Source organism: Sarcophilus harrisii, chromosome 2, assembly GCF_902635505.1.
Source record: "Sarcophilus harrisii chromosome 2, mSarHar1.11, whole genome shotgun sequence".
Lineage (NCBI taxonomy): Eukaryota > Metazoa > Chordata > Mammalia > Dasyuromorphia > Dasyuridae > Sarcophilus > Sarcophilus harrisii.
Window position 1 is genome coordinate 426785992 of NC_045427.1, and position 25497 is coordinate 426811488.

Sequence of the window (25497 nt, forward strand, 5' to 3'; positions counted from 1 at the left end):
TTGATTTAGTGAAAAGGGCTTTAAAATGGAAATCAAGAGAATGAAGTCAAAACTCTTAGATTCTGCACTAATTCTCTCTGCCATTCCTGCCGACTTTATTTGCTCTAAATGGGAGGTGGTAGTGGTAGAAGAGGTAGAAAAGTAAATGGTCTCTCTGGGCCCTTCCAGCACCAAGCTTCTATGCCCCATCTTCTTTTTTGTTGTTATTGTTCTACCATGTATGAGGAAATGCTCATTATATTTGGTATTTGTTAAGTTCACAACATTTTTAAATTCCAAAAGGAATTTTAAAAACAAAATAGTTTATGTGTCCTACTTACTGCAGTCCCAGATCCAATCTAGTTGTTGCTGGGGAAGAAAGAATCTCATGACCTAGGTTTATTTCGAAAGATGATTAGGGAAAAAGGAAAAGAACCAATATGTTCTAAAAATATATATAGCAGTTCTCTTTGTGGTGGCAAAGAACTGGAAATTACAGAGATGCCCTTCAATTGGGAATAGCTGAATAAGTTGTGGTGTATGATTGTGATGGGATACTGATGTGTTAGAAGAAATGATGACTTCATTGATCTCAGAAAGGCATGGAAAGACTTCCATGAAATAATGAAGAATGAAGTGAGAAGAACCATTATATATATAATAACAGCAATATTGTTTTAAGAACAACTTTGAGCAAATAAGTCATTTGGACAACTATCAATACCCAAATTAACTAAAAAGGACAAATGAAGAAAGACCCTATCTGCATCCAAAGAAGGAAGTGACCAACAGGAGTCAAGTGTATAGTGTATACACAAAAGGAGTGTATAGAATGATTTTATATACGTGTAAATATTTGTGTCTAATGGTAGTCATCTCTAGAATGGGGAGAGGGAAAAAAATTTTACATGACAACTTTATTATCTATTTAAAAGGAATAGCAAGTTATACATAACAGATTTGCAGTTTCATGCACAATCATCTTTTTATTATGCTGTTATGAAAACACTTGTTTTATTCCATAAGTTAAAAATAATAAAATTTTTAAAGAGAGATGGAAGACACCAAAGGCAAAGACAGTAAGCCATCATATCTAGACCTAGAAGACACCTTAACAGATCATCTAGACTCAGCTTTCTCATTTTACAAAAGAATTAGGACGAGGCCCTGGAGATGAGATATCTGTCCCTTAGTTACACAGAGAGTTCACAGCCGAGCTGGGATTTGAATCTGGATCCTCTCACAAACCAATGCTTTTACTATCACATTGAGCTGCCTTTGCTACGGTTCGCCATACCCCCCATGCTTACTTAGCACAGTGCCTAACAAGCAAAAAACACTTAACAAAGTTTGTCCTAGGGACCAATCCCAGCCTTCATGCAGTTCCCACTTGTTCAAAACTAACTCAAAGATTTACAAAGTATCAAGAGGCTTCCTAGTTGGACAGACAAAGACTCACACCCAGGAAACAATTAGAAAACTCAGAACAGGATGTAAGCAAGAGCTAAGTGTGTGGAAAAGATGCTGAGTGCTGCGGGATGCAGAGACTGATCGATAAGGACTGCCTGCCAACGTCCCCAGGGACAGAAGATGGAGCTGGGGGGCCCCTGGAGGACAGCAGTACAGACAGGCAGGCAGAGGGAAAAAGAGAACGGGGGAGTCATTGGGAGGGGTGCAAAGGGGGTACATAAAGAGAAAGGGAAAATGCCAGTACAATGAACTGTGGACAGGATGTGTAGGGAAGCCCAGGATAATCAGGACAGAGAATGGAGTTCAGCCAGAGAAAGGAAAGCCTTGGGTAACTGCCCAAAAGGCCCTGAGGGAGGCCTGGGCATGGCCCCCAACATTTCAAGGTTAGGACTGAGGCCTGTTGAGTACATGGCTCCGTACTGGACACTATGGGGAAGAATCAATGCCCAGGAGGAGACCCCTCCCCCAAGACCCACAGATTCCACTGCTCCCAACATTGCCCTTTACAGACACCACCCCAAAGCTCAGTCCCAGTGCCTCAACACACACACACACAGAGAGACATAGACAAAGAGCAAGGAAGAAGGGGAGAAAAAAGGAGAGAGGGAGAGAAGAAGAGAAGGAGGAGGTAGAGGGGGAGAGAGAGAGAGAGTGAGTGTGTGTGTGTGTATGTATGTAAGAACTATAATCATTAAATACAGGCAGTGGGGAGGGAGACCACTCTCCTCCGGGTTCAACTTCCCCAGGCTATGGGCCAGGCTGAAGGGCAGGGCTCATTCTGGCTACGCTGTAAGCTAAGGGCCCCAGGGAGAACAAGGAGCGATCAATGTAGGAAACAAGGAGGGGAAGCAGCCGCCATCCGGCGATTCCTACATCCCCCCAGCCCCAAGTTACCACAGCCAGGTTCCTGTGCAGCTGGAAGCTGAGTGTGTGTGAGTGCGTGTCACACACACACACACACACACACACACACTCTCTCTCACACTCTCTCTCTCTCTCTCTCTCTCTCTCTCTCTCTCTCTCTCTCTCTCCCTTCCCTCCCTCCCTTCTCCTTCTCTCCTTCCCCTCCTCACCCTCCCTCCCCTCTATCTCCCTCCCTCTCTCTCTCTCCCTCATATCCAGCCCAGGCCTGCAAGGTCTCAGCCCCTCCCAGCTCCCCGGCTGGCTGTCCTGGGGATCCCATGATCCTCTCCACCTCACCACTTCTTTCTAAATTCTGCCCCTCTTTAAGCCCCCCCCCCCCCCCCCGCAGCCTCCCCTGCCCACCTCGGCTAGGAGTTCGGACCCCTGAGCACATGCTCTGCCCCCGGACAAGAGTCACCACTGTGCATCTGTGCATCTTCTCAGCCGAACACGAGCATGAGGTCAGGCAGGGATGGTACCTTCTACGTGGTCTCTGCCCACCCTCTACCACAATGAATACCCAGAGTGCCCGGGGCAGCAAGACATGTCTATGCGGGCCTCTGTGGCCATCTTGCAGCCATTTCCCTCCCCCACTTTCTGCCTCTTCCACTCAATCCCACTTCTCAGAATCACCTTCCTTATACAATAAAAATTCACAGCAACAGCACTTTGGAGTTCAGGACCTCAGAGGCCATTTAGTCCAATCCCTTCATCTCAGAGATGAGGAAACTAAAGCTCAGGAAGGTGAATTTCCTTGGTCACAGTTCCAATGCTAATGGCAGCTTTGAAACTCAAACACCCAGGGGTCCTGCCTCTTTGGCTCAAAAGCCATCAGCGCCTTCCTCCTGTAACCCCTAAAAAGTTCAAGTTTTTTGCTTGGCATTCAAGGCCCTACACATCCTTGATCCACCCAATCTTTGTCGTTTTATTTCTATATTTCTACTACTTGACATGGCCTGAACTTTCCTATAAATAGGCAATCAAGTTTTTTCTGTCTCAAGAAGCTCTACATGACTAACCTTGCATGGGGACACTCCTGGTCTACCTTTAACACTGTTTTCCTCTCAAATGCTTTTTTGTAAGCAATGGCACCGAGGGGCCTAACACATTCAGGTGATTAACAAATGCAGGAACCATTTCCAGCTTTGCTGCAACTGCTCACTATGACTAGGACGCCCTGCCCAATCCATAAAAATTTCTAGCCAGATTTTACAAATCCAATCAAATGTCACCTCTTTAATGCAGGCTTCCCTGATCGCCTCAGTCAGTAATGACCCTTCTTTCCCCACTCTGGGAGTCACGGGGGTACTTTGCACCTTTCTGATGCACTCACCATCTGTGGTCTTTAATTATACTATTTGTATATTTATCAAATACTAAAAAGTTTGGTGTACTATGATTACTTCTGTCTCTCTCCCTGTGCACAGCAGGGGATTTGCACATACAGTTGGTGATTAATAAATGCTTACTGAATTGGATTAAACTGAGTTGGGGGAAGTGGAGTAATAAAATAATGATGACATATGCGATAATAAGAACAAGGAGATGACAGCTATAAGAAGATAGTGACTGATGACTTCTCTGCTCCCATCCCCTCAGCCCCCTGCACATACAGGTGGACACAATCAGATTCACCTGAACCTCAAGGTTGGGGAGAAGAGGGAGGTAGCTAATGGGGCAAAGTAAGGTTAGCAAGAGGAGAACCAAATTACAGGAAGGAAGCGTTGTTCAGGCCCTGCTCTATCCTACAGGAGACCAAAGTTAAGTTGAGCTCCCTAAGGACCAAGATGAGAAAGCGCCAAGTGCTAAGCTGCACACACAGCTGGTGCTTAATAATGGCTGTTCCCCACACACTTCCCCAGCCCTGGCAAAGAGGAGCAGCCCCAGCTTGACTCACCATCCGGTCCCCTTTCCCTGACTAGGTAAACAGGAAAAGGCCATTCAGCCAGCTGGCTCAGGAGGGGCCAGGGACCCCCGACAGCCTCCTATTCCAAAACATCACACACACACACACACACACACACACACACACACAATATCACACAATCACACACACAACCCTAGCGAAGACAAACAAACCCCAGCTCCACAGTAGCCATTCTGAGGACAGGAGCAAAAGAGGGTAAAAGAGAGAAGGAAGAAAAACAATTTTAAGGATTCACCAGCAACGAGCAAGGCTCGGGACTTCCATTTGTAGATGGCTATGCTATTTACAAAACACTTTCCCCAGAATCACCCTGTGAAGTACAGGTAACAAAAGTAATACTAGTCCTATTTTATAGATGAATAAACCGAGACTCAAGGTTAAGTGAATTATTCAATGTCACACATTTAATATCAAAGCCAAGTTCTGAAATATGTTTTCCTAACTCCACACCTAGTACTTCATCCTTTATAGTATAATATCCTGACATAGGTCCTGGGAATGGAGAGGTATTTAGAAACATCGTCAAGCCTGATACATACAAAATAATTTCAACCCTGGGCATCGGGCCCATTTCATGGATGGAAAAACATGGCTATGAGATCCCACAGGAAGGATGAAGGGCCAAGTCAACTAAAGCACAGGTCAGCCAGGCTCTGAGAAGCTGGACGTCCATGAATCAGAGAAAGATTTCGACACCAGGTAAGAGGGATAGACCGGAGCAGGGGCTTTTGTGAATTCCTCTGGCAGTCTACTGAAACATGTGGACCCCTTCTCAAGATCATGTTTTAAAATAACTGAAAGAAATGAATGAAAATAAAGAGGTGATTCTGTTTCCATATAAGTTTACGTATCCCCTGATTTAAAACCCCTGGGTTTGAAGACCTCTAAAGTTTCTTTTCTAGATATATGATTTATTGAACAGTTTCAGTAACAGGGAGCTCATTACCTTCCCAGGTAGCTGATTCCACTGTTAGATAATTTCAGTTGCTACAAAGTTCTTCCTTTTATTAAGCTAAAAATCTGCCTACTAGAACTGCCTATTCTGACAAACATCAAATTTGTCTGCTCCTATCAGTTCTTCACTTATTTGGGACAGTGATCATCCCCCATGACCACAGGTCTCTCTTCTTCAAGATCCTGTTCTTTTGTGGTCCAGTGGAATGTATGTGGCCTTTGGAATCAGAGATTACTGTTTTTCAATTGTTTCAGCCACGCTGGACTCTGTGACCCCATTTGAGGTTTTCTTGGCAAAGACGCTGGGCCGGTTTGCCATTTCCATCTCTAACTCGTTTTACAGATGAGGAAACTGGGGTAAATGGGGATAAGTGACTTGCCCAGGATCACACACTCAGATCTTCCTGGTGCCAAACTGGGCACTCTTTTCTTTTTTAAAAAAATTTTCTAAACTTATATTTAGTAAAATTGCATATGTTTAACATATATCTGATTGCTTGTTGTTTTGGAGAAGGAGAATGGGGGGGGGGAATTTGAAACAAAGTTTTGCAATAGACAATGTTGAAAACTATCTTTGCGTGTATATGGAAGAATAAAATATTATTAATTTTCCAATACTATATTATTTTCCAAATATATGTAAATATATTGTTTTATAAGACTTTGTGTTCCAAAATTTTCTCCCTCCCTCCCTTACTTCCTCCTCCCCAAGATGGAAAGTAATCTGATATAGGTTAAATATGTGCAATCCTTTTAAACATATTTCCATATTTGTTATGTTGTGCAAGAAAAATCGGACCAAAAAGTGTAGGGGGGGGGGGGGGGTGAAGGGTGGGGGGGGGGGGGGGGGGAGACTGAGAAAAAAACAAACAAAAAAAACAAGAAAGAAAAAACCAGACAAAAGTGAAAACACTATGCGCTTCTATCCACATTCAGTCTTCAGAGTTCTCTCACTGGATGTGGATGGCATTTTCCAACCTAAGTCTATTGGAATTGCCTTGAATCACAGGGCAGGCTGGAATCAGGAGCTGGATTCTAATCCCCTCTCTCTCACTTACTCTCCGTGTGGCTTTTTGTCAGTCATTTTACCTCTTTGTTCCCCAATTTCCTCATTTGTAAAATAAGGGCTCTGAATAACTTTGAAGGCTCCTTCTAGCTCTGCAAATCCAGACAATGCCATGTATCTGTTTTTATATTACCCGATCTTTTCTTCCCTCTCTATCCAGGAAGCCCTCCTTGGACTGTCTCTAGCTTTTCTAGAATATGATATTTAGAAGCAAACACAAAGCTGCATTTGCTTTCTGGCGAGGGACAAGGACAGCAGGGCTTTCTTCTTCCTTACTCAGGCCACTAGGTTTTGATTAGCACAAGAGAAGAAGGCCCTGCTGAATTTTGGTAGCAGCCACATCACAAGACTGGTTCATCACAAGCTCGTGCTAGACAGAAACCACTGGGGCTTTTTCCAGTGAAAACCACCAAGCTGAGTGTGCCTCAGGACTACCCTTGAACCCTGGGCATGCTGAAAGTCTATCTATGCAGGACTTTACATTTATCCTGTAAGGGTTCTCTTTGATGGTTTGGGTCCAGCATTCCCATCTGCTGAGATCATTCTGAAACCTGATTCTCAACCCCTCGCAGGCTGGCTCCTGACCTCATCACTCCTGGGGAACCACTCTCAGCAAAGCTGCTCTCTATCCCAAAGCCCTCTTCTAGGTCCTTGTTCTTCCCGACTTCTGCGGAGCATCTGCCACTGCCTGCCACCCTCTCCTCCCTAGATGTTCCTGATGGTGTCTCCTGCCCATATGGCTGCTGCGGCTCAGTCTCCTTTCCTGGATTAATCCATGCCCCATCTCCAAGGGCTGCTACTTCCCTGCTGTGCACAAACTCTGTCCTGAACCCTCTCACTCTCACCCCTCCCAGCTCTATCTTTCCTCGTCTCTTTCTCCCCCTTTCCTTCTCTTTGTCTCTCCCTTGCTTACTCCCTCTCCCTCCCTCTTCTTTCTTCCTCCTTTCTTTTTCTTGCTCCTTCTCGCTCCCTCCCTCCTTTTCTCTCTCTCCCCGTCTCTCCCATCTCTCCCTGCCCTTCTCCTCCTCTCCCTTTCTCTCCTCCTGTCTCTTCTCTCTCTCCCCTCATCTCTCCTCCTCTTTCCTCCCTTTCTCCTTTCTCTCCTCTTTCTCCTATCACCTTTCATAGGCTTAGTTTTAGCGCGCGCTCTCTCTCTCTCTCTCTCTCTCTTCCTCCCTCCCTCCCTCCCTTCTTCTTTCCCTCCCTCCCTTCTTCCTTTCCTTCCTCCCTCCCCGCCCCTTCTCAGATTCACATCTCCTTTCTGATCTCCAGCACCATATCACCAACTGCCTATGGGACATTTCCTGCTGGATGTCCTCAAATTTAACACGATCTAAACACCCTAAATTATCTTGTACTGACTTTGCACATATTTTGAATTTACTCCCATGTACATGACTTGTTTCCCCATACAGAATGTTAAGCTCTCCAAGGAAGGGATTGTTTTATTTGTTTTCTTTTCATAACCGGGATGCTATCTGGTTATAATGCTCATCCTCTTCATTTTTGTATGTATTGATTAGACAAGAATACCTCTTGCATCACCTTCTAAGTGATGGCTAGATAGCATAAAAATATGAGCATACCTCTTCTATTCTCCACTGGACTCCTTGTTTCTGAACTATTCAAACAGCTTTAATGTCACTTAGGGTTCAAATCCCAGTTCTTACATTTACAGAGTTCTTGGCCACATCACTTAATCTCTCTGTAGTTCTCTCATGACAGACTTTATCCAATGCCTTGTTGAATTAACATCAAACGTAATTATAATGTTTCTCTGTCTGTCAGCATAGCCACTGGGTTCAAATCCCACCTCTGACCAGACCTCTTTGACCTTCAGCCAAGTCACTTTCCTGGGTTTCAGTTTCCTCCTCCATAAAATGAGGGTTGGACTAGAGAGCCTCTAAAATCTCTTACTGCTCTAGATCTATAATCTCATGATTTAGCAATCCTATCAAAAAGGAACTTAAGCTAATTTAGCAATTCTTAATGAATCTGTGTTAGAGTCTATTGATGCTCACCAACCATTTACTAGATGTTCTAAAATCTTCCCAGAGACAAAGAGCAAGTTTACCAGCCTATCGCTTTCAGAATCCAACCTTGTTTTTGTTTTTGAAACATCACAACAGGCTCATAATGGTAACATCTTCGCAGATCTCCAATTCCCCAAAATATTGTCAAAATGACAGCGGTTCTGGGAACACACAGCTGCATGTTCCTTCCTTCGTACCCTTCCTCACTGTCTGTGTCCCACTTGCCTACAACTGAAAATACTGACTACCCAAAGTCTTAGTGAAAAAACCCCTAAAGCTAACCAGAAACCAAGACCAATGTTTGGTCTCAGAGCTTGCACACTAAAAATATTTTGATCCCTGGCCAAGCCTATCCATCAAACGATCATACCATGGATCCCAAATGATTCCTCAGTAACAAAGTCTTATTCAGTCTTTGTGAGCCCTGCCTACCAAGCACCTGCCTTCAGCTTTTACTCTGAGGGCTCCCATCAACCCTAACCACCACTGCTTCTCACAGGACAATGGTTTCTTTAAAAGTTTCATCCTTCACTTTGCAGTCTGAAGACCAATCTCTCTAAAATCCAAATCCACAACCATTTATTAAGCACTTATAAGGCAGTTAGCATACAAGAACAATATCAATAGAATAAAATTTTACTTGCTCCAGGAGCTTAAATTGTAGGAAGGAGATACAATATGTATCCTAAAAACAAACACAAATTGACTTTTCAAGAAGGACTAGAGGGTTGGGAGAGGACTGGAAAAGAAAGTAACCCCATAGCCGTCCCCAGGAAGGTAAGGATTCTAAGAGGTAAAAGTGAGAAGACTGTGCATCCCAAACCACCTAGTCAGAAAACAATCGTGAAAGACAGCACATCTTGCACAGTGAGGTAAGCCACTCTCATTGAAGAGTGTGTGAAAGGAATTGGGGGAGGGATCAATACAAAACAAGACCAGAGAGGTAGGTGAAGCCTCGTTGTATAGAATTTTTTTTTGAGGTGATCAGATTTAAGTGACTTGCCCAGGGTCACACAGCTCGTAAGTGTCTGAGGTTAGAGTTGAAATCAGGTCCTCCTGACTCCAGGGCCAGTCTCTGCACAGAGCCCCCCAGCTGCTCCTGTAGAGCACTTTAAAGACCATATTGAGGCTTTTCTATTGCTATTCATTGTTACTAGTTTACCTCTCTGGAGATTAGTGACATGGCATTCCAAATACTTGAAATGTACATTCCTCCTAAGTCTCTTCTCCAGGCCAAACATCCCCCAGTCCCTTCAAATCCTTTTCAGTCATCGGACCTCTTCACCATCTTGGTCACTCTGCTCTGGGGGCCTTTAAGCTCACTGATGCCCTTTTCCAGACACCGCGGCAAACAGAACTGAACCTAATACTCCGGTGGGGGTCTGACCGTGGTAGAGCACAGCAAGACAATCCCCTCCCTCATCCTGGCCACTAAATCTCTCTCAAAGTAGCCCTTTAGCTTTCTCCGTTACTATATGGCTCGAGCTATTTAGGTTTGAAGTCCATTAGAATTTTCTCCTCACAAACTAATCACACTGCCCTCATTTTGCATTTGTACAGGTCATTTCCTAAATCAAACTGGACTTTGTTTATCTCTATTCGATTTCTACTTATATCCTACCCATTATTTTAATTTATCAAGTTATTTTTAGACACACAAAAGATCCCGGCAGTCAGTGAGCATTTATTAAGCGTCTCCTTTCCAGTTCAGTGTCCTCTGAGAACCAGTAAGTCCTGGATGCCTTCGCCCAAGCCAATGACAAAAATATTGAATCCCATCGGGGTCCCCAGAGTCTAGTCTCACCCCCAGTCCTTCCTCTGGGCAGCCAAGAGATTCCTCCCACTCCTCTGGGCCTTCAATCACAGCCGCTTACATTGACAAAGCCAGTAGGTTTGTTCACATGGTCCTCCAGCCTGTACCGGCTGTCCTAACTCACCTAAATCCCGGTCATCTCTCGCTCTCCTGCCAGAACGCTCGCCCGTTCTAGCACTGCCTGTCCCTGCCTCAGTCTTCTGTCCCTCACACAATCTCCGAGACTCTTCATGTCGAAGTCAAACTTACAACTAAACTGAATTCAATTCAATTCAAAATTTACCGACTGCAGAATTTTCAGAGCGGAGCCCTGCTCTGGGTACCCACAAGCACATAGAGTTTGGCTAAAATGCTGTCACTCACCTTCCTGGAGTTCAGTGTCAAAGGAGAACAGGACACTAGATCTAAGATGCTCACGTGTGTCCCATCAGCCTTCATCCCACTGTGCATCCCCTTCCCTGACATTGTCTTTGATTTACCTGATAGTTGGCAAGGCCCTGGAGAACAAGGACAAGTTGATTTGTCTTTATCCTGGCACATTAGTTAAATTGATGAGGGATAGGGGACAGAAGCACTTACTAAGTACCCAGCAACTGTGCGTAAATGCATCATAGATATTATCTCCTTTTACTGAAGAATGGATGAGGTTATAACCTCATTTTAGAGTTGAGGAAACTGAGACAGAGGGTGTGAGTTGCCCAGAGTCACATTCTAGGCTGAGGCTGGATTTGAACACTACCCACTGTATCACCTCCGGGCTTAATAAATGTTTCCTGATCTTTATCTCTGGGAGCAAGAGCCCTGAGAAAGGCCATAGTATACTCAGCAGCTATGGCCCTTTCAGCCCAAGTTCTCTTCCACACAGCCCCACATTCCGGTGCTTGCTGGCCTGCCCTCCCACGCCCCTGTGCGCTCCTTCCTCTGTCCCTTCCCCCTGAGCCTAACTCTGGCACCCCCTTCCCCATCCAGCCTCCCCTCTCCCCAGCAACGACTCTGCCCTGTGATTTCTAACACTCTGATAAGACCTCTCCTCTGAAAATGAATCATCTTCCTTCATGTCACAATTGTCATCTGAGTGCGTGACTTCCCCTTAGGCGAGCTCCTTAAGAGCAAAGATTCTGTGACCTCTTGCTCCTCTCCGCACAGTAATTTCCACAGATCAAAACACGATGTTGTTTATGGAACTGAGGTATAACTGAGACCCTCTTGGGCAGCTCGAAAGCCCCATCTCTCTGCAAATCAAACCTAAGCAGAGAGAAACGTCTCCTAGGCAGAAATTCTGCCCTTGTCATCCAGGAGGTTATAGATCCCTTTTGAGAAAAGTTTGGTTGCAAACCACTTCCCCTTGGCAGGCCTCAGCTTCCTCATCCATAAAAGAGCTGGACTAAAAGACAGGAGATTACAGAGTCAATGGAAGGGACCTTCAGAAAGCCCTCTTCCAGCTCTGGCATTCTGGGCTCTGGAGTCCCGTCTAGTTCGGACACTGCGAGTTCCAAGGTCACTCACATTCTAAGCTGCTACGCTGGCTGCCCCTCCCATAATGGGGGCCCTTCTGCCCTGGCCCTGGGCATCTTCTGAAACAAGAGAGCCTTTCCCAAGGCTGGGTCTTGTCTTTAATCTGCATTTAACCATTCCTAGTCCAGGGGTGGAGGACGATTGTAAATTCCCCCATCTCAGCTCAAGTGGGATCAGACAAGTCAAGAAAGTACTTTCTACAAACACAATATGTAACTACAACTCCTAACCTCTCCCACAGCCTCCTGGGACATTTTATTAAAGACTTAATAATCACACCTAGATACTCGGGGAGAGGCAGAGGCGTTCAACCTTTTATAGTCTCCATTCTCTCATCATCCCCAAAAGAGTAATTTTAGAAGCACTTTTAAAGTGCCTAAGAGTTTGAGGTGACAGATCAACAGCCCTCAGCTAAATAAGCAAATGAATAGGTGGATCTGGGTTAGGTCAGAGCATCAGAAAAAACAATGTGGGGGAAATGATGGGTTTCAAAGATCTTAAAACTTGTCAAAGAGAAGGGAGAGCCGGGCTTCTTTTGTACAGCCCCAGGGACAGGCCCCTAGGGCAACCTGTGGGAGGAGGAATGGCCTCCGGGTCAAAGCTGCCCCCCCCAACTGGGACTGGCAGAAGGGGAGACCAAGGGAAGGATGCAGAATCAAGACTTCTCACTAGACCCAAGATAACAACTTCACGGTTTCCGAAGGAGATGTCCACACGGTTCCCCCTCAGCCTCAGGCAAATTTCAGAAACCACATCCCCCCCTCCCCCGGGGGATGTAGGGTCACCTGGGGTTAGTCCCCAAACCAAACCACACACCAGAGGGAGGAAGTCACAGTTTTAAGCTTGTAGGAAGGAGATCCAGCATGGGAAATTGTCCACTTCCAAAAGTTACTCCCCTGGTCATTATCCTTGGAAAACTGAGGCCATCTCACTGAGAGAAGAAACCCACAGTCAGTCCCACCAGGCAAAGCGAGACTCAAGGGAAAAAAGGGAGGGAGGAGGAGCAAAGATGGGAACAATGCGCAATAGAAAAGCACTGAATTTGTAATCCAAAGAGCTGGATTTTATCCAGGCTCTACCACTTATTAGCTGTGTGACCGTAAGTAAGCTGCTTCCCCTCTCTGAGCATCAGCTGCCTCCAGAGGACTCTATTAGGGCAGGGGAATCCTAAAGTTTGTTTTTTGATCATGGATCTCTCTTAAAGTCCACTGAAGTCTACAGATGCTATCTCAGAGAAGATTAATGTTAGAAATGCTTTAAATAAAATACACAGGGGGTTGCCATTATATGGCAATTTGGAACTATGGAAAACTATGCCCAAAGGCTATCAAACTGTGCACACTCTTTGGTCCAGCAGGATTTCCACAAAGAGATCTTAAAGGAGGGAAAGGGACCTGGTGTGCAAGAATGTTTGTAGCAGCCCTTTGTGTAGTGGCCAGAAACTGGAAACTGAGTGGATGCCCATCAGGTGAAGAATGGCTGAATAAGTTATGGTGTATGAATGTTATAGAATATTATTGTTCTGTAAGAAATGACCAGCAGGATGATTTCAGAAAGGCCTGGAGAGACTTACATGAATTGATAACTAAGTGAAACGACCAGAAGCAGGAGATCATTGTACACAGCAACAGTAAAATTAGAGGATGATCAATTCTGATGGACGCGGCTCTCTTCAACAAGAGATGATTCAGACCAGTTCCAACAGACTTATGATGAAGAGAGCCATCTGCATCCAGAGAGAGGGCTGGGAGTAGTGAATGTGGATCACAACATAGTATTTTCACTCTTGTTGTTGTTGTTCACTTACTTATTTTTTTCTTTTTCATTTTGTTCCCTTTTGATCTGGTTTTTGTTGTACAGAATGATAAATGTGGAAATATGTTTGAAAGAACTGCACATGTTTAATCTATCTTGGATTATTTGCTGTCTAGGGAAGGGATTTGGGAGAGGGAGGGCGGAAAATTTGGAATACAGAGTTTTGCAAGGTGATGTTGAAAATTATCTTTACAAGTATTTTGAAAAATAAAAAGCTAATATTATTTTAAAATACATAGATTTGCAAAGGAAACCAATTATATAGAAAAAGTTATTTAAAAAATTTTTTTTAAGTTTATGGACTCCAACTTAAGAATTCCAGGGCAAGATGACCATTTAATAGCCCTTCCAGCTCAAATTCTATACATTTATGAATGCCCATATAATAAACAAATGGTCAGTGTTTGAGGCAGGCATTTGAGTCCTGTACTGGTCCCATAGGATCTACTAACAGTCTGGACATCACACAGCTTACTATTGGATAGCATGTCATCTTGAACAGAGATGGTAATATTGATGATAAAATGATAATAGATGATAATTTCTGTTGTATGTTAGACTCTTGGCCCTAATTAGATTCTGAATTCCTCAAAGGTACATATCCCACATACACCCCCATCCCCTTCCCAGAACACAGACAAGTCCAAAGCCCAAGAAGGCTTCGAAGACCAGAGGACCAGATAAAGAGTTATCCAAGAATGATATCTTCCTCCCTCCAGTTCAGTTCCAAACTATGATCTGGTACCAGCCCTGGCCAATCCAATGATTCCTTTCCTTGTCCCCAGCTTTGACTGAAGGAGCCAAGAGGTTCCTATTCTCCCAGGTGTGCTGAAGCCACCAGGAGCCCTCAGCTGACTGTCAAATTTTTCGGTGTAAAACATTTACCTCTTAGAAATCAGCAATTTACATATTAGAGCTTAATTTATTATTCTGTTGATAGTTTAGATTGAAGAAAGTGATTGAGAAAATAAAATAGCAATAATGCAGGATCCTTTGTGAAAGAATATTTATCAGCACATGCCATGTACTCCCTCCCACATCCAAACTCAGACTGACCCTCCTAGCCTTCCCCATTTGTTGATCTCTCTTCTCCCTCTTCCTGGCTCTCACTTAGCTTCTCCTCTGTTCCAACCACTTCCTAACACAGCAGCTCTCTAACACGAGCAGTTCCCTGATCCTTCTCCCAAAGTAGCCTCCAGCTGGTGCAGGGTCCCTTTTCCTTACTAGGCTGGGCCCCGCTCCATCCTTTTCAACCCGAGGCCCCTCCTAATCTGAGCTCCCTGGGGCCCCACCCAAGACTCCAGAGGGGTCCCAGGGGAGGTGTTTACAGAGCATTGTTGTTTCTGGGGCCAGGAAGGAAGCGGCACCTCCTGTCGCCCAGGGCCTTGGACTCCAAGTTATAAAAAAGGTCCCCTTCTCTGACCAAGACTGGATCCCAGGGAGCAGGAGCTGGCCAACGGGGACAAAGTCCATGTTTTCTGGGAGCCAGGGTGGCCAGATGTTCCCCACTCCAGCACCTTTCAGAGGATTCCTAAACACCTCCTTTTAGAGGAAGGATTGTTTCATGCTTTGTCCTTGCACATTTGTACCCCTGCCCCCAAGGCACAAACACTTACCAAATGCTTGTTGTTTGATGTTCAATTAATCCTGTTTCAGGACTGAGAACTTCTGGCACAGTGGGGAAGTCAGGATGAATTTGTGGTACAGTGGAAAGAATATCACTCTTGGACAGAGGACCAGAGTTCAAATTCTAACTTACTACAAGTCACTAACCATTCTGATTAAAGTGAGAGTTGGACAAAAATGACCTCTCTAAGATACATTCCAGCAATAAATTAAGAAGTTCTGAATCAAAAAAGGCACCTCACAGGAGCAGTTAGGTGGCACCAACCTCAGAATCAGAAGACCCCTAATTTAAATTCAGATTCAGATACTTGCTAGCTAGTCACTCGACCCTGACAGCCTCCCAAAAGAGAAAAGAAAAAGGCACCTGGTAATAGCAACATTGCATGATAATCAACTTTGATAGACTTTGCTCATCTCAGCACTATGATGGGCTAAGACAATTCCAAAAGACTCATGTTGGAAAATGCTATTTACATCTAGAGAAAGATTTATGGAGCCTGAATGCGTTTCGAAGCACACTATTTTCACTTTTTTGTTGTTTTTTATTTCTCATGGTTTTTCCTTTTGTTCTGATTCTTTTTTCACAACATGACTAATATGGAAATATATTTAATATAATTGTACATATGCAACCTATTTCGGATGAATTGCCATCTTGGGGAGAGGGAGAGGGAAAAAATTGGAAATCACAATCTTATAAAAGTAAATGATGAAAATGGAAAAAAATGTTTTAAAAAAATAAGATAAAACTATACTATTAAAAGAAAAGAAATAGGCATCTCACAGTTCCACCAACTGTGTCTCCTGAGAAATATCAAACTTGGGCCAGAAGCTACCCAGAACTCAGCTTTCACATCTCAGCCCCAGGTTCCTCAACCCCCCAGCCAGCTCCAGCCCCAGCACACAGGACCATCTGTATCGTCGACCTAATCACAACAGGACTTTTACAAGGATTTTTTTAAGAAAAGAAAGGATTTCCCACAGCTAGGATGTGGCAATGCAGGAATCTAAAGATAGGGCTCCTGACTTCATCTTTCTCTTGGGCAGTATCAGCAGAAGGCAGTAAAATGCTCAGGTGGCCACTGGGTATAGAAAAATGCCCAAGGTTTACTTGCTTAACTAGTCAGTGTTGGAAAAGGATGTAAGCCCAGGGCTTGATTCCAAGTCCAGGATGCTGGTTCCTATAATGAAATGGGCAACCCTTCAAGGAGCTTCCTCTCCCCAGGTACCAGGAGACTAGAATATCTACCTAAGATAATGCAGGACCCTAAGAAGTTTCTTCTTCCATAAAATAGGAGGGATTACACTAGCTGGCCTCCAAGGTCTCTTCCAGATCTAAATCTATGGAGATTTGTTTGCTTACTGGAAACAGACAATTCAGAGATTGGTTTTGCTTGACCATATGTGACCAAAACAGAAGTTTTATTTTTCTTACTTTCTCAAGGGACAGTAGGGGAGGGAGGAAGGAGAGACTACAGATCTGAAAATGAATAAATCTATACTTCTATGAACAGAGCTATGGACTCAAAGTAAAGACCCAAGTTCAAATTTGGACTCGGGTATTTAAGAGGTCTGTTATGGTGAGCAAGTCACAGCCTCAGTCTCCTCATCTGTAAAACATCTCACAGTATTATGAGGAGAATACTTTAAAGTATCATGGATATATAAATTATTATCAATATAATTATTATCCAAAAGACTCCATGACATAATAGGACAAAATTATGTCCTAGTACAAAAGGGAAAGAGTATACTCCGTGGACTTATAGAGCCTGGTACATAGCAAGTACTTAGTAAATATTTATAGAATTGGACACAACCAATCCCTGCTAGCATCCCACCTCCATCCATGCAACTTTCCCTTTCCACGTCTGACCTTGAGGGTTCCAGCAACCCAGACCAGATAGGAAAGAGTTATCAGTCTCCAGACCAGATCCCTGACAAAGCTCGTCCCCTGCCAGTCCATCTTCCCTCCCTCCAATTCATCCATGGCTGAGATCTTCGATGCCATTTCTTTTGGGTTAAATCAAGAAGGGGAAAAGAACATATGATCAATCCCTAGGACGGGGCATTGGCCATGAGGAATGAGGACTGAGTACCCAGTACAACACAGGTCGGAGAGGCTTTTATTTTCTACAAAGCAGCAGTTTCTCAGTCAATGTGTTCAAACAGCTTTTCTCTGCAGGCAGGCAACAAGTCAGAAAGCAACCACCCTCAGAAGGAGTTAACATTCAAAACAGATGAAAACTGCCTTTGGTCCAGAAGGGACAGACCTGGAAATATCCCTTCTTCCAGGAGTCAGAATCACAAAGGCCTAGAACAACAAAGCTAGGAGGAAGGAGGGAAACTTAGAGGTCACTCAGCCCAACTCTCTAATTTTACAGAGAAGGGGAAATGACTTCCAGGGTCACTCAGTGAGGAAGTGGAAAATCTGGTACCTGAACCCAGGTCTTTTATCTCCACATCCAGAGCTCTTTCAATTATAGCACAAACATACAGGGATGTACTTACTTAAGCACCAGAGTTCCTTTGTGAAACTTTTACCAATCAATCAACCAAGATGTATTAAACACACTCTTACAGAGAAAAGTAGTCTGGAGAGAGAACTGGTATCAGAGTCAGGGAGAACTGAGTCCAAGGCACATCTATGAGACATGCCAGCTGTGGGACCCCAAGCAAGTCATTTATCTCTTGGCAACACTATAATTTGTAGGCAACACTATAAATTGTAGAGAAAATGCCTGCCCATCAGCATCAGCAGCCTCACTGGGTGTTCCCTATGCTGAGGAAATCCCAGGTATTAAAAGGAAATAAAAGGAGAGAGGGAGAGGGAGAAAGAGAAAGACAGAGAGGGAGAGAGGAGAGGAGGAAAAGGAGAGTATGAAAGAGAAAGAGAGAAAGAGAAAAAACAGTAAGATACAGGGAAGGGAGAGAGGGGAGAGAAGAGAGAGAAAGAGAAAGAGAGAGGGAGAGAGAGCACACAAACATACTACATGCCATACACTAGAGATACAGACAAGAGTGAAAGAGGTTGCCTTCAGAGAACATATATACACAGAGGTAGCTATAGAATAAATCAACCTAAAATAACTGAGGAAACCAGAGGGAGGGCTGGGAAAGGCTTCTTGTAGGAAGCAGCACCTGGGCTAGGTTTTGAAGGAAGTGAGGGATTCTAAAGAGGTCAAGCTGTGACTTAGTTCATCAAGCTGACCCTGGGCTGGGGCACTTCCTTACGCCCTCACCCAATCCCACCGAAGGCTGGGGAGACAAGAGGCCAGGGCTGGCAGAGGGGCATGCAGGGTCCTAGGTAACAGAAGAGGCAGAGCATTCCCACAGAAGTCAAGAATGACGTTCCAGGATTATCATTCTTTGCCTTAGCCCCAAATACTCAAGATCATGATTCTAGTCTTATCACCCATAACTTTTAAGGGCAAGAGTTCCTCATACCTTCTATCAATTAAGTCTGGTAAAACCTCAAAATTACATTTTTAAATGCAAAAAATTTAAAGATACATAGGATTACAAAAGAAGCCTATTACACTGAAATATAATTATCAAGTTTTGTTTTGTTTTTTAAATAAAACAAGTTCATACATCCCAGATTAAGAACGAACCCCTATTAGTGACAGCAAGGATCAAGGACACTCAAAATCCCCCAGGTGAGTGCCACTCCAAGGAAGGCTGGTGAGGGGGAGGCAAGATTTGGGACGTGAGGGCTGGGGCTCCAGAGAGGAGCTGCCCAGCTCTGTCTGTGTTGTACAGACACTCACATCCACAGAGAATGCCTTACAATGAAAATGTGGCACTTCTCAAGATGAAGGTTACACCATAAGTGAATGAAGGAGTCAGAGAGAAAACTCAGTCTTCCGAACACTAATCCAGATTTATAGCACACTGTTCTGTGGCACAGCAGGAAGGAGAGTCCTGGCTTTGGAGTTAGAAGAACTGAATGCTGGGACTGACTTTATTGCTACACGTCACAGACTTCCAGAAACACTTGCCTTCTTCAGCCTCAATTTACTCTTCTTTAAAACAGAGATGAATGAAGATGTCTCTTCTAGCTGTCACAGTCAATAAGCCTTTCCTTCTCTCATACGACCATACTCCAGCCCACAGATACAAATTCTCTCTCTGTCTGTCTTTCTCTGTCTCTCTCTGTCTCTGTTTCTTTCTCTCTCTCTGTCTCTCTCTGTCTCTGTTTCTTTCTCTCTCTCTTTCTCTCTCTCTCTCTCTCTCTCTCTCTCTCTCTCTCTCTCTCTCTCTCACACACACACACACACACACAACCAGGCAAGAACACATCAGACACATATATCCAGAGAGAAAGACATGTGCACAGCTCTTCATGCATACACACCCCCATTGCCACATATATGTAGCAAACCCTGGCAGGCAGGCAAACCCCATATAAATATCTATATCTCTAAACACATGTATCGGTGCACAGCCACAAGCACAGTGTGAGTAGCTGGATCCAAGACACTGACAGAGACACCAAGAAGCACAATCCCCTCCTCAGGTTGGGGCTGAGAGTGTAAGGGAAGAAAAAATGGAGAAACGGAACCCCATATATCCCCAAACATAAGTTCCTGAGAAACAGAGAAAGGTAAAAAAATATGGAGGGCTACCTAACCCAACAGGGCCAGACTGGCTCCAAGATCTAGTGTCTCTGACCTTGGAGGGATCTCTAAGTAGTCTGAATTTTGCTGTTTTCCACTCTCATTTCATGCTGCTCCTCACTATACTCTTATACTACAAGCAAACTGGACAACCCCTTATCCCTAGACAAACACTGTACCCCCAATACCACCACACCTTTGCTGAGGGCAGTGTCTCCCAGCTAGAATGTCATCCTCACTCTACTTGCTGAATTCTTACTATTCTTTAAAATCCAATTCAAATGCCACCTTCTTTCTTTCCTGTTGGTGACTACTTTCTCTTCAGATCTCACAAAAACACTTATTTCAAATTTCTTTCTTTTATTTTCCTCTCAAAACCCAGTTCTCTTCCAAAGATCTTAATTTCTGCTAAAGATCTTCCAGTTTATAGCTTGGATGTTGCCCTCTCTTCCTGACTCTCTCATCCCATTCTCTCTTATTCCATTGATTGCCAAATCCTGTCATTTTTAATCTGATGGGTTTTTTTCCCCTACACACATACACTATCTAAACTAATTCAGGCCCTTGACATCTCTTACCTTACCTTCTAAACAGCCTCTCTGACATATGTCTCAGTCCACTCCCATCTATCCTCCACATTGTTGAAAGTGATTTTTCTGACTCCACCACTCACTAAGCTCCAATGGTTCTCTATTTCCTCTAAGATAAAATATAAAATTTTGTTTGTTTTTAAAGCTCTTCACAACCTGGTTTCAACCTTTCATTAGTGCTGCATTGTATATCACTCCCTTCTTCCGCAATTCTGCCAAGCTGCTTTCTTCCTGTCTCTTACACACAATGATCTCCCACTCCCATGTCTCCTCACTAGCCATCCCCCCAGCCTGTAATGCACTCCCCCCTCCCCACGAGTCTCCTAAAATCCCTTCAACAAATCCCTTCAAAAAACTGTTCAAACATCCACATGGAGCTTTTCCTGATTCTCTCCATACATATTGCTAACATATTTATTCCTTTTATATTCATTCTATAGTTTTAAGAAAGTGCATGTTTTCTCCCTTATTAAAATAAAGGCCCTTAGAAAGCAATAATAATTTTCATTCTTTGCTAGATCTAGAGCCTAGCAAAAGGTATACATTAGGTACTTAATAAATGCTTATTGGATCACAGGGTATCTATCACATAGTTAGTACTATTATCTGTGTTTGTATTTTATCTTACTAGATTATAAACTCCCCAAGAAGCACAACATGCAGTGGAGTAGAAAGAACCTAGTATGTGGAGCTGGAAAACTCTAGGATGGAATCCTGACTTAAGGCATGTTCTCAGTCATATAATATGACTGAGGGACAATAGGACTTCAAGCTGGAAGGGTCCTTAGATATTTATCCAAGCCCTTGAAGTTTGAAATAAAGAAACCAAAGCTCAGAGTGAAAACCCATAAAGTTTAAAGCTATTCCAGGTTAAGACCGGACACATGACTCCAAACTGGCATTCTTTGCACTACACCACCTTGAAAATGACAGAGGGAAAGAAGAAGGAAACAAGCATTTATTAAGCACTACCTATAGCCAGGATCATACAGGTTTCAAATCCAGCCCCTCTGAAGCTACCTCCCATGCTGCTTAGACATCTGAATTATAGGCCCTGAAAAATGCTTGCTGACTTGACCTGGAAAGGTATCACATTTAGAAACCCAGATCTGGGAGCTGTGGGACTAGCTGAGAATGGGTCATCTTATCTTACAGTTGCATCTATCTGAGATTCTGGAATCTGAGATTCTGGGAACCGAGATCCAAGGGCCCCATCTCCGTTCTCAAGTACCAGGTTTGAGGCACTCCCCACTGTCCTCAAATTCCAAACCAGGTCACTCTACCCTCCCGATTGCAAATCCCACCAAAACCTTGCCTCATTCCCATACCAAGCTCTGTATTTCCTCAACATGCCTCCTGCTGTCCTCAGATTCTGAGTCACTTCATGCACATCCTCAAACTATTTGCTGCCTATCCCTTCTCCAACATCCTCACCCCATCTCAAACTGTGAAGCACCTGGCTCCACCTACTCTCCTCAAATCAGGTGCTTTTTTCTCCTCCCCCAAACATCAGTCATGAGCAGCCAGCAGACTCACACATCAATCCAGTACTGGGTATCCCCAGGAAAACAATAGAAATAAGAACAGAGGCCTCAGCCAAGGACCCAGGAGGGGGATACCCTTGGGTCTGTGGGGCCTGACTGACAGCCTAATGTGTCTGGAGAAAGGAAGCAGGACCTCAACCACTTCAATTCTCTAGCTCTTGCTCTTAAGGGAGATTCCTCCTAAGGTCCTGTTTGGATATAAACAGTAACCATTCCATCTTCCCGGGGGAGGTAATCTACGCCTTCCCCTACCCCCACCCCAGCTCTAGCTGAACAGAAAAAGCCCTTCCTCAGTCTGCCACAGTCAGAGTTGTTCCTCTTCAGGCCTAGAATCCCAAACTCTCTTCAGACCTTCCTTAATAATTAATTGCCCATTGTGAGATTTCCCCCACCAGGTGCTATCTCCTCCTGGAAGTTCTATGGGTTATTTTCTCTGGGTATCACTTCCAGGTTTCCATCTGGAAGGAGGAAGACGCAGTCCCCCCAAAAAAGTCCTGGATGTCATTCGCTGCCCTGCACTGAAGCTAAGTTCTTGCTCTAGGAGCCAATATATATGCGTCTAGACCTAAGCCTGAGGAGTACTCTTCCTCAGGGCCTGTCTGGGAAAGGATAGCCCCCACGCTGGAACTGTGTTACACACACATCCACACACACCCTCCACCAGACCAGAAGGGCTGGATGGATCAGATCGCACCCTATCTAGGAGAGGTAACCCATTCCCCTAGCCAGGGAGTCTACCTCATCAACCAGGTCTAATTCCAAGAAAACCCCCTGTGGGCCTGTCCCAGACTAGGCTGATATTCAGTGTTAGGACAAAAGGCCCAGCAGGAAGGAGGGAGCCTAGGGGAGGCCTTCTCTTCCCTCCCTCCCAGGCCTTCCCAAACCCAGCTTCCTTCCCTTTGGGATCGGGAAGAGCAGGGAGGTGGGGGAGGCAGGCGCCGGCAGGCTGGCCCGTCGGCCTCCCTCCCCACCCCCAAACCTAACTGCAACAATGTAACAACCTAAGCGATACACTGTGGCTGTTTCTTTCCTCTTCAGGCCCAGAGCAGGAAAAGCCCGGAGACAAAGCTACCCCTCTTCTCCCAGCCTCAGCCGAGAGGCTGGGCGCGCATTTAGGGGAGGGGAAGGCGGGAGGAAGAAGGGGAGAAGGACATAATCCCTATGCTCCGACCCCGGGATTCAGTCTCCCCACACACCAGCATCAATGACTCCAGCTCTCCTGAAGGAGAGAGCACACGTATCTACGCCCTGGGCCTGTAGGCAAGAGTGGGAAGGTGTCTTTCACAGCACCTGGGCCCAATTTTCCCTGGATGAATCGTCATGGGAGCCAGTACCTGATCCACAGCCTGCGAGACCAATAAAAATCGCCAGGCTAAGGGTGACGGGAGTGTAACTAAGGCTCTTAGAGTTGCCCCCTCCCCAAAGCAACCAAATTCTGAGCAATAGCCGACGGCGGAAGAGATCTAGAAACATGTAAAGTTTGCAACAATATCTCCACCACCCCCTTCCCCCAGCCCGGACAAACAGCTGGACCGAACGATCCGAGTTCTCCAACCGAAGAAGGTGGGGAAGGAGGCCGGGGCCGCAGGCACCTACCCGCTCCCTCGATTTTATCTGCCCCTCGACTCCACGTGATCTGCCGGGTCTCCAACTTGACCTGGAAGGTTTTCCTCTCAGGTCGCTGGGATTTCTTGGAGTAGAACAAGGTCATGACTGTGCCCACTTCCAAACTCCGGCAGAGGTGAAGAGCCTCGGCCTCCGACGGAGCGCAGGCCCCGCAGCCATTGGCGAAGGGGGCCCCGACCCCTGCCATCATTCCGAAGATCTCTTGCTCTCTTTCAGATCCGAGTTAGTCCCAAACAGCAGGCCAGGGAGCCCCGGAGGGCGCTCAGGAGGCAGCGTCCGGACGAAGGTTGCGCCTGCCAGCAATCCGCGCCGCGGCAGCGGCTCCTGCGGGGGCGGGGAGGAGGGGGAGGAGGAGGAGGAGGAGGAGGAAGGGGCCGAGTTAACCAAGGAGGCGCCCGGAGACTGACCCCCCTCCCCCAGCGCCCCGCCCGCGCAGACCCCGCCTCCCATCCCGAACAAAGACCCCCCCCCTTCCCGCCCCCCAGCAGGCGGGGCTGCTCGCCCCCCTCCCAGGCCGCGTCCTTCCCTCCCAGCGTTCCCCAAGCAAGCCTTCAGGACCACCTTTCTACAGCCAGCACGGTCCGGGTTCAGCGCCCCAACCCCTTGTCAGTCTTCCGATCTTAGGAGCCCAGGCATCGATTCGAGGCCGATAAGATGTCCCGAAAACTCAGGAAGTAATGGCTGAAAAAGAGCACACAGCAGTGTCACACACACACACACACACACACACACACACACACACAACACAAACCCAGTCGGACACCCTGCCACAGTCCTTCGTACACCCGGAGACCGCCGCCGCCACCCCCACGCACACCCCGAAAGGGCCACGTACGAATAATGAAAGTCACGGAGGGCAATGGGACCACACAAACGGCGGCACACACAAGTCCCTGGGACAGTCACACACAAATAGTCGCACAAGTCCCGGACCCACCCTACAGCCTGAGTCACTTTCACATCTCGGGCACCGCGGCTACCTGGGCCCGTCTTTCCCCCCTTCTCTCTTCCCTCTGCTGCAGGGGGTGGGGAGGAAGGGGCTGATGGGGTGGGGGGGAGGGATCTTTTGACCCTAAATCAACACGTGCATGGGCTCCAGAAGTGGGAGAGAACCGAGTCGAGCTGCAGGGCGGTTCCCAATTTGCCTGCCCCTGCCTCCGGGCCTCTCCCTGTCTGCCCGTCTCTCCCTGGCTCCACTCTCTCCTCTTTCTCGTTTTTTTGGGCTGGAGCCCGACCGGGTCTTCTAAGCGCCCCCGGGCTCTCGGGCCCCCGCTGCCCCCGGCCTCCCCCGCCCCACATCCGGTGGCGTCCGTAGCTCTAGCTGCAGAGGGAGCGGGGAGCGGGGAGAGGGGCCGGGCGGGCGAGTTAGAACCAAGACGCTCCCCCTTTCCCGGCTCTCTGAAAGACAAAGCGGCGAGAGGGAGGGGGTGGGGGGAGCCCAACCTCTTAAAGGGACACCAGCTTAACTCCGGGGGGAGGGGGACTCCCTCAGATGTAATACCCCCTCCCTCGCTCACCTGAGCACGTCTAGCTCAGCTCTGCAAAATGGGAAGGAAAGAGAAGTGTCGGATAGAGTTGGCCCCAGACCCCCGAATCGACCCTCTCTCCCTCTTTTTCTTAGGGGGGTAGGAGGGTGGAGTAAAGGACGGAAAAGGGGCTTGGGAAGGCGGTGCCACCTGTTGATTGGCCAGGGGGGCAACTGATTGACAAGGTCTCATCCACCACCCCCTTTTTCCCATTAAGAGGTGGAGGCGGCCCTGGCTGAGGTCACTTCCAGACTGTCCGGACTAGGTTTAGACTACCTTCTCCCGCCCTTAGAGGCTAGCTGATTGACTGATTAATTCCCACCTCCTACCAACCTCTGGGACTGCCTTCCCGGTTTCCCCACAGGTCTTCGGATTAGGGACTGGACCTGGGGTTTCAATGGAATAGGGAAGGCATCTTCTCTGAGTTTCTGTGTGGGTGGGTGAGTGTGAGTTCGCGCGCTCGCGATGAACTCTTTTAGCTATAATTGTCA

At 46.1% G+C, this 25497-nt stretch overlaps 1 protein-coding gene across 7 annotated transcripts in view; it reads right to left on the reverse strand.

The window, feature by feature from the left end:
• The window catches only part of PLCG1 (phospholipase C gamma 1), a 64402-nt gene extending 39341 nt beyond the window's left edge, over nucleotides 1-25061 (reverse strand). For 2 of the 7 annotated variants that reach the window (XM_031954008.1, XM_031954004.1), the window contains exons 1-3: nucleotides 24418-24856; nucleotides 24042-24161; nucleotides 23451-23804 (exon numbers count right to left, since the gene is read on the reverse strand). In XM_031954008.1, coding sequence (XP_031809868.1) covers nucleotides 23451-23670 — 220 coding nt within the window. In that variant the 5' untranslated portion in view covers nucleotides 23671-23804; nucleotides 24042-24161; nucleotides 24418-24856. Of the gene's footprint in view, nucleotides 1-23450; nucleotides 23805-24041; nucleotides 24162-24315; nucleotides 24337-24417; nucleotides 24858-24997 lie in introns of those variants that run through there. The other 5 variants (XM_031954005.1, XM_031954009.1, XM_031954006.1 and 2 more) reach the window with 5 other exon arrangements.
• Nucleotides 25062-25497: the final 436 nt, after the last annotated feature.